The 16179-nt window shown below is 45.2% G+C and overlaps 2 protein-coding genes across 5 annotated transcripts; one reads left to right on the top strand and one right to left on the bottom strand.

Moving 5' to 3' along the window:
• Positions 1-500: 500 nt before the first annotated feature.
• LOC134069244 (uncharacterized) lies at positions 501-1486 on the top strand. Its single transcript, XM_062525148.1, has 2 exons — positions 501-1086; positions 1259-1486. The coding sequence occupies exons 1-2, from the start codon at positions 544-546 to the stop codon at positions 1412-1414; spliced, it is 699 nt and encodes a 232-aa protein (XP_062381132.1). The 5' UTR covers positions 501-543; the 3' UTR covers positions 1415-1486.
• Positions 1487-3294: 1808 nt separating this feature from the next.
• Positions 3295-14454, bottom strand: smad5 (SMAD family member 5). 4 transcript variants are annotated; one of them, XM_062524404.1, is made up of 7 exons: positions 14302-14454; positions 9618-10609; positions 8788-9051; positions 5664-5828; positions 4746-4970; positions 4214-4470; positions 3295-4046 (listed from the first exon to the last, which is right to left on the bottom strand). In XM_062524404.1, exons 2-7 carry the CDS (start codon positions 10018-10020, stop codon positions 3903-3905), a joined length of 1458 nt encoding a protein of 485 aa, XP_062380388.1. In that variant the 5' UTR covers positions 10021-10609; positions 14302-14454; the 3' UTR covers positions 3295-3902. The 4 variants fall into 4 exon arrangements, with proteins under 4 accessions (XP_062380388.1, XP_062380391.1, XP_062380390.1 ...); XM_062524407.1 differs by having other exon boundaries at positions 5718-5828; XM_062524406.1 differs by lacking the exon at positions 14302-14454 and adding an exon at positions 14015-14117.
• Positions 14455-16179: the final 1725 nt, after the last annotated feature.

The raw sequence follows: 16179 nt of genomic DNA, 5'->3' as shown, positions 1-16179 counted from the left end.
TTTCTATTAATTTGTTGTGTTGGATGTTTATACCAGAGAGGGTTGAAGTAGAGCTTTGTTTATACTGTGGTCCTGGCGTTAGCTATTTTTTCCTCTATGCTAGCTCCCGCTGACTAGCGAGCTAACTACTTCTGTTGTTTCATGATGTTTTGGATCTGATGTAAGGTCGCATCACAAGCACAACAACGCATTTATTTAGCGTCATCTCCCTCCCCCTGCAAGTGCTGACATTGCCCCACCCCTCGCGGCTCCTACTCGGGTCTAGTGTGAACACAATTACCCGTATCTCACTCGGACATAAAGCTCATGTGGGAAACGTCCGTGTCGTGCCTCTACCGGGTAAATATGTCCGGGTAACTTCTAGAAGTTATGTGGGAAAGGGACTACAGAGAATCTCCCCTGTCATCAAATTCTATGTTGCAGCAGCACCATGGAAACAAGTTCTTGAACAGAAAACACAGTGAAGTTTCAGATTTCACTTTGCTTTGTAGAGTGTGGTTGCTTTTTCAGTTTGTTCATTCATTGGTTATTTTATTGCTCCAAATGGCTTCAGAACGCCTCACCATCATTGTGTTGGTGTGTGCCCTGTGCTACTTCAAGCCAGATTTCACTGGCTGGTGTGTTTCAGCACCCCTGGCGCCGCCCAAACAGTGGGCCAGTACTCCGGGCTTTTCACCGGATCCATTCCGTGCTCTGACCCAATTCGCCCTGCAGCTGACAGTCAAGCAGGAACAACACGCTCATAAGAGAGTCAAGGCATCCCCAATTAGACACATGGATGCTGAGCCTTGCTCTAAGGAGGAACTCCTCAAGAGACTGCCATGCATGGTGGTGGAGGACCTGCATGTCACATGCAAAAGGGATGAAGTATTGAAGAGAAGCAGAGTCAGCCAGATCAGAATTAGCCAGAGTCCTGAGATGAAAAGAGTGTCTCTCCGAGGGACACCAGTGAGAGAAGCTGTCCACAGAGTGGAGACAGAGACTAGGAGACCTGGTGCCATTGTTTGGGTGATCTCCTTCCACCGCGTCTGTCTGCTGGCCACCATGGGCCTCTTGGCCAGGATCACAATCCGGATACTGCTGCAGGTAAAAACTCAAGGTAGAGAAGAAGGAATAGGAAAACAAGGGTGATCAGTTTTAGGTTGTCGTCCTGGGTTTTGAGAGAAAGTGGACAGTTGTACCTTTGTTATAGTTTTGAAAACCAAATGGTTGAGACAAATTGTTTTGTTTCATGATGTGTTCCTCCCTCCTCTCACAGAACACAAATGCACCAGAGGAGTCCAAGTCTGAGGGACAGAAAGGGTTGAATCTGCCTGGCACCTGCCCCAGCACTGTGATCCATAACAGAGGTGGTCCTCATACTGCCACCGCCAGGCGAATAAGGAGAGGAGTGCGGAGCTGCAAAGGCTGCTAAGCTTTCACCTCTGCCAATCAAGACATAGTTTTAAATGGGAAACATTATTAAACTGATTATTTTCCTGTACAATGTTTCAAGTGTTATTGTTTTTCAACAAAATTATAAAGAAAGTTGTGTTCAATGTTATATAATACTTTCCATTATTGATAAGGGCTGCCTAGAAAAATGAATACCTTTCAACCCATGTAAGGGGTTTTACATAGCCTAAAAAAAATACATACACAACATTGATTTGAATGTTCTGAGTAGATGCAAGTGTTGAAGGAAAGCAACATGACTGAAATAAAACTGTTCTTGTGAACATTCTAAGAATGAATCTTCCATTCGAGAATGGCGTTGTCTTGGGCACTTTCAATGCTGCAGACATTTTCTTGTATCCTTCCCCAGATCCGTATTTTCACAAAACCCTGTCTCACAGGTCTACCATCAATTGTCTTGATCTCGTGGCTTGGTTTTCACTCTGTACCATCAACTGTGAGACCTTATGTAGACTGATGTGTGTGTCTCCTGATGTCCAATGAATTAATTTAGGCACAAGTGGAATCCAATCAAGTTGCAACTCAAGGACCACTGATAAGTAGGATGCACCCGAAAGTGCAAGTGTCATAACAATGGGTTTGATATGTATAGGACATTTCAATCTATTTTTTTTTTCTTCTAAATTTGCAAAACACTCCTACACCTGTTTTTTTTTGTATTGGAGTGTTGTGTGTAGATTGATTGAGAAAGAAAGAAAATTGAGTCCATTTCAATAGGAGTCTGAAACATAGAAAAATGTGGAAAACTTGAATGGGTCTGAAAACTTTCCAGTAGTACTATACTTCTGCGATAGGTATTGTAATGGTTCTCATCCAAGTTCTCCAAGAAGTAGCACTCATCTATGGCAGATTATCAGAGAGAAAGATCAATTGGATGCTAGGATATGAACTACTGATCCAACCAGCCTGCCATCTCTATCCATGAAAAGGTACTACCCAGCCTTTAATGACCGTAACACCAGGACTGACTGCCTCACACTTGATCATCAATACAAAGAGGGAGCATTCTATAATCTACAGCTTTATGTATACATTTGGTGATGTAGTCTGCTGATATGCCAGGATTAGCTATAGTCTTGGAAAAATAAATATAAAAAAAATAAATATAAAAAAACCAATAATAATAATAATAAAAAAATTACTTTGTTCTGTGGACCAGGATGGACTGCCCTAACCTGGCCATGTCCACTTGGAATCTCCTTCCAGTGAAACGAGTCTGGTGTTACTAAGCTTGGACTGGCCAGTCAAAACACAAGCTTGTAAAGGCAGCCAAAACATGATCAACGATAGAAAACAGCTGGACAGCTTACATGACCCAATCCTGATAACATTAATGCATTATATTGCCTATTAATGCATTCCATTATCATTTACTGTATGCATTAAAAGTGGTACATATTACAAAAAAACTATTATTAAATATAATGATATTATATATGATCCAATAGCAAATTACTTACAAGGACATTTTTGGCTACAGTCCAGTGAGCACAAAACCAGCTACTCTGGAGGGTACACGAAAATGCACTTATAAGTTAGTGATAAACGGTGGACACAGCAATATTTCAACAGATACCATTTTTAGTACAGGCTAATTTCATTCTCATCCAACTGGACGGCAGTAACGAGTCATAATTGGAGTTTCATTCGGATGAAAATGGGTGGCCGTCTTCTTAAGCCAAGAAGTGAAAAATCAGTGACCGTTTAAAACCTCTTTTTTTGTCACTGGTTGAAATCAGAAAGTGGGCACTACTAGTAAACAGGACAATAAGCTTGTTGGTGCTGAAAACATTTTGTTGAAAATAGTTAGCAGATGAAAACCAGCACTTATCCACAGCATTCATTTGATCGGATAGAGACTTTATTTTAAAAGCAGTAACTTTGAGTCTTGTCTCATTGCAACATGGACTATAAAAAGGAAACATCTGTAGTGAATTCTGAGTCTAATAGTAAACACATAATGGCAGCTATGCCTTATTGTAAATATGTGGAATTAGACAGCATACCATCTAAACATTGTTCACAGAATTAGAAAGCTGCAGGTTTGTCTGTTTTAAGGTGAAGTAGGGATACATCAAAGTAATTCATGAAAGTATTTTCCATCTACTTGGTAACCTACTCATAGTGAAGAGGGGGAAAAAACAAAATCACACATACAACCATCATTTGAAAACATTATGCAAAAAACAAACATTTCATGAAGGCAAACTAAGCAGTAGTATGTCCATTTTTGTGCCACTGCTGTGAATTCTCCTCTGCCAGATTTGCTTGTAGCCTTAGTTCATTCTCGTAATTGACTGCTTCAAGGGCTAGCTCATGCTGTAGGCAGTGTAAACAGTTCAGCCTTGAAGACCTCCTCTTCTCAAAAGTAAAAATGTTGAATTTAAAAAAGTAAAAAAACAAAACAAAAACACAGAGAGATACTCCCAGCCAACGTAAGGCCATTATTAGGAAACAGAAGAGATGGGGTTCAGGGGAGAGCCCATTTGCGTCAGTACTTTATCCAGCCACTGGAGGGGGCCATGCAGATGCACCTCTATCCAGCAGGGGGTGCTGGTCACATCCTGTCTATGGTACTCCGCACCCCAGCCCTGAAAGCATGGGAAAGAGAATGGCTTAGGCAATCACATCCACAAAAACATCAATTCATTATGGAGCTAAAGATTACAAGCTTCATTTAAAAAAATGGAAAAAAAAACCCCCACAATATTCTGTCATAGAAAATCCTCCCATAGTGCTGAAAAGGTTTCTGGCCTACCTTCACAAAGCTCATGCGGATGGTGCACATCTTTGTGAGCTCATAGACGGCCTCGAAGCCGTGATTGACCGACTGGGCCAGTAGCTGGGCAAACTCCTGGTTGTTGAAGATCTTGAGGCTGCAGCCGCTGGGGATCTTGCAGACGGTGGTGGGGTGGAAGCCGTGGTGGTAGTTGCAGTTTCGACTCTGGACGAAGATGCTGGTGTCGCTTAGGCACTCGGCGTAGACCTCTCCACCGACATAATACAAATGTACGCCTACGGGGGCAAACAGAGGGCAAAAGAAATTATCAGGTTGAGCAGGTTGAAATGAATGGTGTCACCCATATTGCGAAAATGTGGCTGACGCAGTTGTGCCTGTCAAGTTCTTTCTTTCTTTCTTTTTTTTTTTACATTTTTTTTTCGCAAGAATACCAAAACAAACAATCATATGACTCGCTGTGTGATCACGCCTCATTTCTCTTCACCCCTACTGACATCAGAGGCATGACAGAAGGCGTTTGACAGAAACGCACTGAACCACGGCGGTGTACCTTTGCCAATGTGCCGGCGGGTGTTCTCGATGGTGGAGTTGCGGTTGACGTTGGAGAGCAGGCCCAGGCAGAAACGGTTCTTGTTGTTGGAAGGGTCGGTGAAGCCATCCACGAGCACACTGGTGGAGGAGGCATGGTAGGCCTCACCCACGCGGTTGTTCAGCTCATAGTACACGATGGAGCACCAGTGAATCGGTTCCTCATACTCCACTGGCTGAACGTCAACTGAGAGGGACGAGGAGACACATAAAGCCAGCAGCAGGTTACAAACTAGTTGAGATATGTGGGGGGGGGAAAGTGGCCCATTTACTGACTGCCTGAAAAAAACTAAAGTCCGGTTCAAGAATTTCAACATGTGGGAACACTGCAACCTGTGGGAGCTGTCTGTTTAACCTCGCCAAAGAAATACTACTGTAATTTCTGTGGTATTAGTGTCTGTTTTTACAAGTACCAAATGGTCACAGGGAGATTTACAATCACAAACCGGATATAAGTGCATCCTGCAATAGCAATCCAGTCAAGAGCTGCGGGAGATTGATGATTTTTTGAAGCACAATGCTCAGCTGTCTCCAATTAAAGAAAATGATCCTCTTAAATAGTGTAGCAATCTAATTTCACATGGGGCAAGAGGCATTTCTGCTGTCACTAGAGCACACTTCCCTTGTACAATGCATCACAGATGTTTGACTGGCTTTTTCTGGCCATGTCCTTGGAGTCCTAGCGTTGCCCTCAACATGTCTGGCTCCCTCCGCACCCCAAAAGAACAACACAGCCTAAGCATGGGCCACTTTACTCTTCTCCATTGCTTTAATGACTAAATTACTTTGGTCCACAAGTATGCTAACTGCCAACACAAGCCAAGCACACAAAAAAAAAGAGTAGAAGATAAGTCTGTGTAGTAAGCTGTGCATGTCTTACTGTGCTGGCTGAGAGGCTGGTCGCGTGGTGGATTCAGGGGAGGGGCGGCCTTACCTCCTCTGGGCACGTTCTGGGGTACCATGCTGCTCCCGGTCTCCATGGACTGAGAGCCGTCCTGGCCCATCTGCTCATCAGGGGGCATGTAGGCAGGGGGTGGTGTGTCGGCTGCGGAGAGGACAGAGCCATAAAGAACAGCAGGTCAAGATCGAGATGGAGGAAGGATGTTTGTGTGTGTGTGTGTGTGTGTGAGAGAGAGCGAGAGAGTGTGTGAGATCGCACAGCTGCTCAAGGCAAATGGTTAAAGATCCACACTATTCCCCTGAGTGAGGGCTTCCGATGGATCTTTACCGGAAGCTGCACCCCGCAGTTTATGGAAACCTTTTAGTGTCCGGTTACGCTAATCTGTGACACCAAACACCCATCTCAGGATGATCCTTCAGAAGGTCTAAAATAGCCCATCTCACTACTGATAGATCCACAATGAAGAAAAATAGGACACTCATGTTTTCCATTTAGATTTTTTCTCCGCTGCAGATCTTAGCATGGACGACTTAAGAAAGAGCATTTATGCAGTCCGCAAGTGGGAGACTTGTAGGTAATGGTATTACAGAGCAGGTAATATCATTACAAGAAGAGAAATGGCCTTCTGTGGGCTCCGTAATGATGCAATTTGTTAATAATTGCCACCGCTGTAATCACATCTAATGCAAGGGAATCCTTTTTCCATTCTGAGGCTCACAAGGGTAAAACGCCATAGGCTCCAATTAGGGGAACTTCCACTATTACCCAAAATAAATGGCAAGCGCATGCCCAACCCCATAAGCCCTACGGCAAGACAACCAGTAAGCGAGATGTACTGTAGGCACCGTGTGTTCCGCACAGGTAGGCATGCACGCGCTTTGCTTCTGCTGATTCATTACTAGCCCAGATAAATCCGTAAGGCGAGGGTGAGGGTGAGGGCAAAGGCGGGTAGGGGTGGGGTGGAGGGGAGGGGAGGGTGACACTCCAATGGTGTTGATCGCCACTTGTGATTGCAGAAGCAGAACTGATACAATGATGCCATCAGGGCCAATTCAGCTGAATCAAACGCTGCTTTAGTCTCTCCCCGGAGCGCTATAAAACATTAGCTTCCCTCATGGCTGACTGCACCCCAGGCCAGCGGGTGCGTGCATCAGCAAATCTGCGCGCCACAGAATGGGCCCACCGGGCCGGTGCCCAGCGCTGGGCACTCGTCAGTAGGACTCGCCGCTCACGGGACACACTGACTCTGGGCTTTGCTGTGCTGCTTAGCTGGCACTTCAATTGTCCCAGCCAAAAGGGGACCGATCTGCACCGGCCCATCATCATAACTTATGATGGTATTAGCAGCACCCCCCCTTCTCACACACACACATACAGACTCAGCCCCCTCCCCCAATCAATCCTGATTGGCTGTAACATGTTAGCTTCTGATTAGTCCTAACAATCATCATCTCCTGCTCCTAGATCTCCATACAATCCCCTCCACATAAGGTTAAAAAATACATCAAACAACTAATCATAACATTGATATCCCCTTTACACCTAATCATACATTGAAAAGGTGTAAAGAGGATATCAATGTTTTCCTTGTACTGCTCAAACACAACAGTTGTTAAAGCCTCCACCAACATTACTGTGTTATGAGTGTGTGTGCCTATGTATGCGTATTATGCATATGTGTGTGTATATCCCTATGTACAAAGTCAAACCAGTGTAACTAGTCGGTGCAGTGAATATATGCACACCAGGAAATTCTGGCTTTATGTAAATGTGCTGTTCTGTGCCAACAAAACACTGAAATCCACCCCTTCCATCCGTATATTAAGACACACATAATCTAGCTAAGCAAGCCATTATACACATTTTACACGGTCCTAACTTTAAAACAAATACTACGATGTCAAGACACAAATAGTAAAGACGTGTGTTTCACTCATGTAAAATACCAAGGAAGCAACCATCGTGATGCCACATCCCCACAAGCCAAACACACACTAATTCTATAGACCCTGCTTTTTGACAAAGGCTAAATTTTACTATTGTTACAACTAGAGGAAATTCTTGCCGATTGTCATATTCATGGGTTTCATCAGGTCCCTTTCCACAGGTGTATAAAATCAAGCACCTTGATTATCAATGCAGACTGCATGGTGCTTGATTAAATACCTGTGCAAAGGGACCTGATGAAACCCATGAATAGCTCAAATTTGTATCCGAGGCTACAGCACCGAAGCGGCGGCAAATGTACTCTTCTCCACCGTGTTAAAAAACGGTTTCTTTTGTTAGAGTTATATGATCAGAAGACTTCTGTCTTTCACTGTAAGGCTTGTATTTCGTGCATTTGGCAAAAGCCCCTGACAGCAGCAGAATGGTAGCCTAATCGGGCTTCGTTATTTGTAAAGGTTGTTTGCTGCGTCCTGCCTCCCGCAACCTGGACTAAGCGATCGCAGTCCGTTACTTTCACTGTCCGCTGTCCCATTGCATAGTCGGCATGACCGGTAAGAACGGGAAGACTACTGAAGAAGATTTTAGATGGCTGACCACAGCAGTGGTCTTAAATAGCTTTTTGGCTAGGCCCAGAGAAGGTTGGCAACGTGGAATATTCTGCCGGTTGGTGCACACACAAGTTAGGCAGATTTCACTGGAGCAGATCTTGCACACAACACGAGCCTATGTCTCTTAACTGTCCACTCTCATCAGGCCATATGCTGTGTAACTCTAGGCTGTGTGCATTTATGTAGAAAATGACACATTTATCTCTGTACAGACATACGGTCATTTGTGTTGACTATACCTCACCCGCCCCCCCCGGCGTTATCATCGCCCATCGCAATGTTTTACTTGTACGTCAAATGGCAAATAAGGTGACATCGGCCAACTCTAAAACCAGCCAAATTTACCAACTCAGAAATAATAATGCTGCAGGTTGCTGCCATCAGGGCTGGACATTAGCACCAGCTGGTAGATAGGCGCACAATAAAACGGCTGGTGAATTTTACACATAATTTGTTTAAAAAGTGGCTGGCAGATGTACACATTTTAAAAAGTGAATTTCCACCCCTGGCTGCCATGAGTCTCCAGTGTGAGGTCAAGGCGCTCGTACCTGGCAGCTGGAAGGGGCTGGAGGGCCCCGAGCTGGCGGGGGAGTTGGGGTAGGTGCCACTGCTGGTGGGCGAAGGCGGGTAGGGCGAGTTGGGCGAGATGGGTAGGGAGCTGCCGCTGCTGTGCTGCTGCTGCTGGAAGGACTCGGGGAAGGTGGCGTTGAGAGGCATGTGTGGCTCGTGGTGGCTCAGGTTGCGGAACTGTACCAGCAGACTGTGCTGCGGGTTGAACTCGCTGTGGCGGGGGACCAACACCGGTGGAAGCACTGGGGAAAGAAAACGGGGGGACCAAAGAGTTAGCAGAGCAAAGATGTTACAAACCAAAGAGTTAGCAGTGCAAAGATGTTATAAGCTACTACAGGCCAGGCAGAGAGAGAACAGTCATCATGTGCTGACTAGCAGAAAGCATTTCTGGTGTGCTGGCATCAGGAAGGATCAACAGTGCTGTCTCTGCTCTGCTGTGTGTCATGTGATATTTGCCCTTGAGCGAGTCATCAAGGGCCTCTCAATCACACAGCAGTCAGGAGATGGAGAGGAAAGGTTACACAATGGCGAGAAACTGGAACTCAATACAGCCATCAGTTTCCAACTCTATGACAGAATATCTATACTGAGCTGATGACCGTCTCTAGAACAACATGCTTCTCTTTCGCCTCAGGAAAATGACACTCAACTGTTCCAAGGCCCCCGGGCAAACAATATACCTTTGACATATTTACTAGAACATGAGTCAGCATTTCCTCACTCATCTTCCATCGTCTGACTCATCGAGACGACATCTGCATTGATTTCCTTTCCCATACAAGGCCACACCAGCTGGCTGAAAGCTTACCTGGGCTCTCCACGCGCTTGTAGTGGTAGGGGTTGATGCACACCTCCTTCTGTTTGGAGCCAAAGGGGTACTCGCACACCTCCAGCGGCTTGAGCTCGTGGTGCGACTGCAGGTCGGGCCAGCGCCACACGCGGCAGTAGATGACGTGCGGCAGGCCCTTGCGGTGCGAGACCTGGAGGCGGCCGTCGAGCGAGCGCGGGATGGTCACACACTTGCTGGGCTGCCCGGGGCAGCTGAGCGCCTTCTCCAGGTCCTCCATGGCGCCCTTCTTCTTCTTGAGCTTCTTGACCAGGGCGTCCACCGCCTTCTCGGCCCACTTCTCCTCCTCATCGCCCTGCTTCCAGCCCAGCAGGCGCTTGACGGCCGGGCTCGTGAAGGAGAACAGGCTGGACATGGAGGTCATGGCTCTCCGCAGGAGATCTCAGGCAAGACGATCCACGCGAGGGGAAGGGGAAGAAAAAAAAAAAAACACAGCGGGGGAGGGCGGAAAGAGGGGAAGCACCTCCTCAGGAGTCCCAGAGAAACTAAGGTCAACCAAATGGGCTTGTGTGAGGATGAAACCGTCAGACAGAGGAGGGAGAGAGAGAGTGAGAGAGAGAGTGAGAGAGAGACAGAAAAAGACAAAGAGACAGCGACTTGGTGGGTGCGAGACTGTTTGTGCGTATGCGTTATGGGGGGGTGGGGAAGTGGAGAGGGCCTTAGCCTTGCACGACCAAGGACAGGAAATGGAGGCAGGACGCAGCTGCCGGCACTCAGGAAAGCCTGCAGTGAAGGGGAGGAGAGGGGTGGAGCCAGGTCACACCAGACACATTGGGAAATGGTGCAAAGGGGCAGTTTGGGATTCAGATGGGAATGGACAGACAGATCTGTGGTCCAAAACAGCCTCTTCAAAAGTGGGGAGTCACGGGCAATCTTGCACACATGGGTTGGCTAATAGTCCATGCCAAAAGCAGAGTGGTGTCCACAGCCCAAGCCAATCTGAAGAGCAGCACCTGCAAACAGACATAAACAGACCTCCGTTCATTATTAAAAAGAAGCAAAAAGAAGACTTAAAAACAACAGGTTTGATCAAACGGGATGCATTTTGCCTTAATTAACAGAACAAATGGGCAAAGAGAAAAATAAGGACTCTCAGTTACATATTCTCCTAGTGTGGATAACGCTCACACACTTGATTGATTTGCATGGCTACTGTTCCAGTTACTCTGGCTCAAGATGCCTCTATAGACAGATGTAGTCCATCCTCCCCCTAAAGCTGGAAAAGCTCTGGTCCACATCTGGGCAGCTCTGTGACCAATGGAAAGCACCGTGTTTGCCATGTGTATCGTCCTTCAACAGTGGGTCATTGTGCGACATCATCTGTGAGCAGTGGACCCACACAGCCCCACCCTGGTGTGTTCTCTCCCTCACACAAACACACACACACACAGACAGACACAGACACACACAGGGTGGAGCTGCCAGCAAGCCCAGCTATTGAAAACAGTGCGAGTGCTACCAAGACAAAAAGGATGTCAGGCCACTGGGAGTCACTTCCTCCAGTCACATCTCCGCTAGCCCACTCACTCTGCCTCCCAAGCCTGTCAGCTCCACCCCACCCACAGGCTGCCAGAAATGCTGTCGTACAGCATCCACATCTTGCGGAAAAGCTCATTTTAGCACTACACCAAAATCTCCCTCAGAATTCGGAATGTAATGAGGAGAACAAAGCATGCTTTGCTCTTTTATGTTTGATAACGTGTCCCAAGTAGCTGACAACCCTCGGGCAGAAGTTGCTCTCTACCAAAAGGATCTGGCTCAAGTGCGGATGGCTGGGTAGGATGGCTTGCCCCATGCTTCATCTCGGTGCACTGGGAGAATGAATGTAGGTCACCCCTTCCTGCCCCAGCCTCTCACCCTGTGAAGACAGAGCACCCGTTATCCAGACCCAGCATGGTTACTGGCACCCACACCACTGTGGCACAGACAGGAGCAGGCACGGAGGGTAGACCACTCAATCTGATATGAGCAACACCGTTGCTAGTTCTATCCTTCTTTTTGTTGTTGCCGTTTTTACTTATTTGGGTAATTTCACACTTCTCAGACTTCTTCAGCCATGCTACTGTCAGAGGGTAAAATAAAACAACACATGGACAGTGAGGCAGATCATAGTCATTCAGTTCAAAACAATGCGCTCATCGCATTAGTATGCAAAGAAGAGGTCCAGCAGAACCCACCTCTGAGACGTGTCTGCATCCCTGCAGCCACACAGTGCTTGTACAGCTGGCCAAGGGTATCAGAACCACTCCCAGTCATATGCTTCACAAGCAGCACAAGGGGAGGGAGGATCTGGCTGCTGTGACTTACAGGCTTTGTGCTCCATGGTTTACACACTGGATACCCGGCCGCAGCAGTCACACAAGGACACTTCTCCTCAGTCACTTCTATTGATTTCCCTCACTGGCTCACAGAGCGGGTGCTATCTTGCCTACCACATGCTTACAGTAGCAAAAATCCGGTTTCATCTCATGCAGGAATCATGTAGGCCACAGTGTACTGGCAATAGTAAAGAATGCTTCAATCCCTATTCACACATTAACCATAACCATAACCCTCACCTGTAAGTCCGTTTGGATAAAAGCATCTGCTAAATGAATAAAGGTAACCCACAATTTATAGAGCAAAGAGGGCGGTGGTGGTGGTGGTGATGGGGTGTTCATGTTAATTCAGGCATGGGCTTGCTTTTGTGCCCCCTGATAAACCCAGGAACCAAACCCTGGGAGACGGGGTTCAGACTGCCTAATTGCTCCCTGTCTAATTACTCGTGACACCATATACACCCACTCTGTCCCTGGTGTCTGACATCATCCACACAAATTGGAGGGGCTCCATTGTTTGACACTGGTAACAACACAACCACACTCTCACACTCTTTTGGCCAAATTTGGAGGGAAATGTGCAAAGCCTGTGCTCTCCAAAAACATGGACAACAGTCCACTTTGCCTACAACAGTACTTCATAATAACAGGTTCAATATTGCTCAGAAAGACACTAATGACGGGTGACCGAACAATAAGACGTGAAATAAGACGTCCTAATGTAACCAGAATTTATATCAGGCATACTGGGGAAGCATATCCTCAATTCCAAAATAGCTAGCACAATTTGTCACAGCTGTACATCATACATGAGGTAATTACAGTATCAGTAACAGTAAGTGCTTCAGCATTGAGGTATGGAAGGTGAGGTGTGGTATATCAAAAGAATAGCATGTTGCTTACTGGCTAAAGATTAGTCTGTAAAATACTGTAGATCACTTCACACCACTCCAGTCAGCCTGTTAATCAAGGACATCACTGAAACCTGAACAAACACTAGGTAGCCCAACTGGCAAAAAGAAAGTGGAGTTCATTTTTCCCCATGACAATCTCAGAAATAAGGGTAATATGAGGCTGTAAAAGGACAACGTGTTTGAACTAAGTCAACTTAACCAAATTCATTCTATCGTTTACTTTCATACACAGCACACAAATCCAATTAACGTGACATACATTCGCAAAGGCAACTGTCAACACGGGGGGCACTTAGGCCCACTATTTCATTTATGATAAGTTTAGGTAACCCTCAAACAATTCTATAATTTGAAAGAACATTTCAGCAATGTTCTGTAGTACAGCCATTTTGACGACGTTAACATTAACCCATTCTGTTTGTACAAAAAGCCAAGAGCTAAATACAACAACGTAACAAGGGTGGTAAGCACAATCAATGCATTTTAAGTAACCAATGAACGGTAACTTGCCTATTCAATGAAAATTGAATGGTACTGTCTGATGTTCAAGTTACATACGTACATTAAATTTGCAAGGGAGATAACTAGCCACTCGCCATGATGCCTAACGTGTACGTTACCATGATGACGAAAGTTACGTTCAGTCAGAAAACACAGCAGAAGTTTGTTTTCATACTTGAAGACTCACTTTCAACTCTATTGTCGGCGTGTTACATTTAATCTTAACTTTAAAGTAAAGTTTAACTTTACCAAGCTTGAATTAGAACACGTTAACTAGCAATAATGATGGCTAGCTAGCTAAAATGCGGAAAGGTTGAGACACAAATAAAGGGCGCATTCCACAAAGGACACAATGTTGGCCTAGAAAACCATCCAACTCAATCAAAACTCATTCAATTCGTTACCCAATGAACAATATTCTGAAGTAAGGAAAACAATAATTAGAGGACACTTAGTTTTAAGGGAAAAAAGTAACGGTACGTTAGCCAACTGGATAACACACTATCACAATGCATTAACTTACACTAATCAGCCGCGTTAGCTAAGGCAAGTTAGCTTGCTAGACGACAGACCACAAGAACGCAACATTTCTGTTCGAAGTTGTACTTGGAATGTTTGAAATTACTTTTCATTCAAGTTCTTCTGAAATCTGACCAGCTAAGATGACCGTTAATGGGATGTTAGCTATCATTACATTCATTTCAAGTTAGCTAAGTTAGTTAGGTAGCCACTTCATTTCTCCTTTCCCCCACCCCCACTAGAAAGAGGAAAAAAAACAAAAAACTTTTTTTCCAATCAGTTCAACACCCCACCCCCTATGGAAAACACCCTATTCAACTGATTAAAATTAAGTTCTTGTATAGCCACCGAAACAGGTTTGTATATTGCATCTGATTTAACTACATCGCATACCTTTGAGAAAACGAAGACGCTTCCCTATTCCTTTCCTCTTGTGAACACACTCCGACATGAACCTGATTTTTTCCCTTTTTTCACTCTGTCTTTACCCGACTCCCTCGTCTCCCATGTCCTGGCGTCAAAAAGACTGGAGGCGGAGTGCAACTCCCCATATCCATCCGCCAAATTAACAACTTCAGGCCAATTTATAGTTCAAGTGTCGCTTGAGCAAAGGGAGACATTTGTGCTTGCTAGTCTAGTAGTGTGTCGAGTACATATTTATTGAAATAGCGCAGACACTGCCGCATACTCTGATTAGACATCAACTCAAAGTGCTGCTGAGGTTCGATATTTAATGTGTTAACGTGCTCACGGTGTGTATTTTCTTTCGGGTTGCGGTGAAATTCAACGTGAATGTCCAGTTTATGATAGGCTACTTGACGTTCTATTATTCGGCAAATTCTCGTTGGCACTGACTGGACTATGATACAATGTATACATTTTGTCGAGCAACATTGTCGCCTGAATGATAGGCTACATTCACTTTTACTGCGTCCCTGTCTGCAGAACGCTGGCTGTCAGATAGTTTGTTATCGCATGTTCGTTATGATCAGGCACTTTCCAACTGCACGGTAAAGTAGGCTAAGTCAGTCCTGTGAGAAAATATAAAGTAACTTAAGTTACACCTTCTCGAATCTTTTCAAAGATGGGTAGTATTTTAAGATCAATGATTCATACTCAGATGTTTAGCTTACACTGTCTAAGAAGTATTTTTTCGGAGCCTAATGAAGACTCTCAGTGCTTCTATGACATTTTTTTTCTCTTCACCTCTAACGTTAACCGAATTCATGCCTGAACGGGGATGTGCAGCGCTTGCACAGTGTAGCCTCCCTTGTTAACATTTACGTCTTAGGCTAGGCTAAAAGCAAGTGTCCCCTAATTGCAAACGAGTCTGGAGTAGCCTATAAGCTGTATCTATTGCTAATTCATACTACGAATAGCCTACTAACATTTTCGTCTAATTGACTAATTGTTCGAGCCTGTTCAAATTGAATATAATGAATTGTTATAGGCTAATTTAGGCTACTTTAGGCAATGTCAGTCTTTCACTGATAGCCTACGTCGGATGACAGCATAGACCTAGGCTAGCCTACTCCTATAGTGGTAGGCTACCAATAAAACGGTTATTAACCAGAAATATTGAGCAAAGTTCACAGACATCAAACAAGACAGCTGCAGGCTGATCTGGGCCTTAAAGCAGTACATTAGTAATGAGCGGAAGGACACCGACAAAAACCACTGTTCTTTCAGTTTCTTCGAGCAGTGCTACGGTCCAGTGACGTCACTAAATGTGGCTCCTCTCTGTCTGGCGTTTAAAACTCTTCAGGAGTGGTTGACCAATAGAAAGCCGGTAACGCCGATGTTGCTAGCTCCACACCAGCATGAATAAAATGTGTCTCCTCTTTCCAGTGTCACTCAAATCACATGCCTGTCGTCTTGAATTGGGTTGGGATAGGCCAATCTGTTGTGGCTGACAATTCAGTCCATCTCGCCTATCTCAAGATCTCTCTGCTTGTAGGCCTAGGCCTACTTCACCTCACAGATACATCTTGCACCCTTAATATTGTCAAAATTCTGTGTTTTTGTTTTCAAACTGTAAAACGTCTGTATCATTACCCGGCAATAGTCTACATGCAACTGGTGGTTATGAGATGATTAAGGCCTTGACACTTTCCAAAATTAATGAACAGTGAGGCACTTGAAGCCAAGCACCAGAACATCTGAGAGAATGCTCTTTGTCTGCAATGAACAATAATAGCCACCAGTTGGCAGCCTTCACCAAGTAGTCTCACTGTCGAGTTGCAGACCTCATGGTATCCAACGTGCAACAGC

Source organism: Sardina pilchardus, chromosome 21 (genome assembly GCF_963854185.1).
Source record: "Sardina pilchardus chromosome 21, fSarPil1.1, whole genome shotgun sequence".
Classification (NCBI taxonomy): Eukaryota; Metazoa; Chordata; class Actinopteri; order Clupeiformes; family Clupeidae; genus Sardina; species Sardina pilchardus.
This window is presented reverse-complemented; position numbering and strand designations above follow the sequence as displayed.

Excerpts from the sequence above, each read along its gene's own strand:
- LOC134069244 (XM_062525148.1), top strand. The coding sequence starts at position 544 with ATGGCTTCAGAACGCCTCACCATCATTGTGTTGGTGTGTGCCCTGTGC. Across the intron at positions 1,087-1,258 it reads CAATCCGGATACTGCTGCAG|AACACAAATGCACCAGAGGA; the intron begins GTAAAAACTCAA and ends CTCCTCTCACAG.
- smad5 (XM_062524404.1), bottom strand. The coding sequence starts at position 10,020 with ATGACCTCCATGTCCAGCCTGTTCTCCTTCACGAGCCCGGCCGTCAAG. Across the intron at positions 4,971-5,663 it reads CCAGCCTCTCAGCCAGCACA|TTGACGTTCAGCCAGTGGAG; the intron begins GTAAGACATGCA and ends CGTCCCTCTCAG. Across the intron at positions 4,471-4,745 it reads CCGCCGGCACATTGGCAAAG|GCGTACATTTGTATTATGTC; the intron begins GTACACCGCCGT and ends TTGCCCCCGTAG.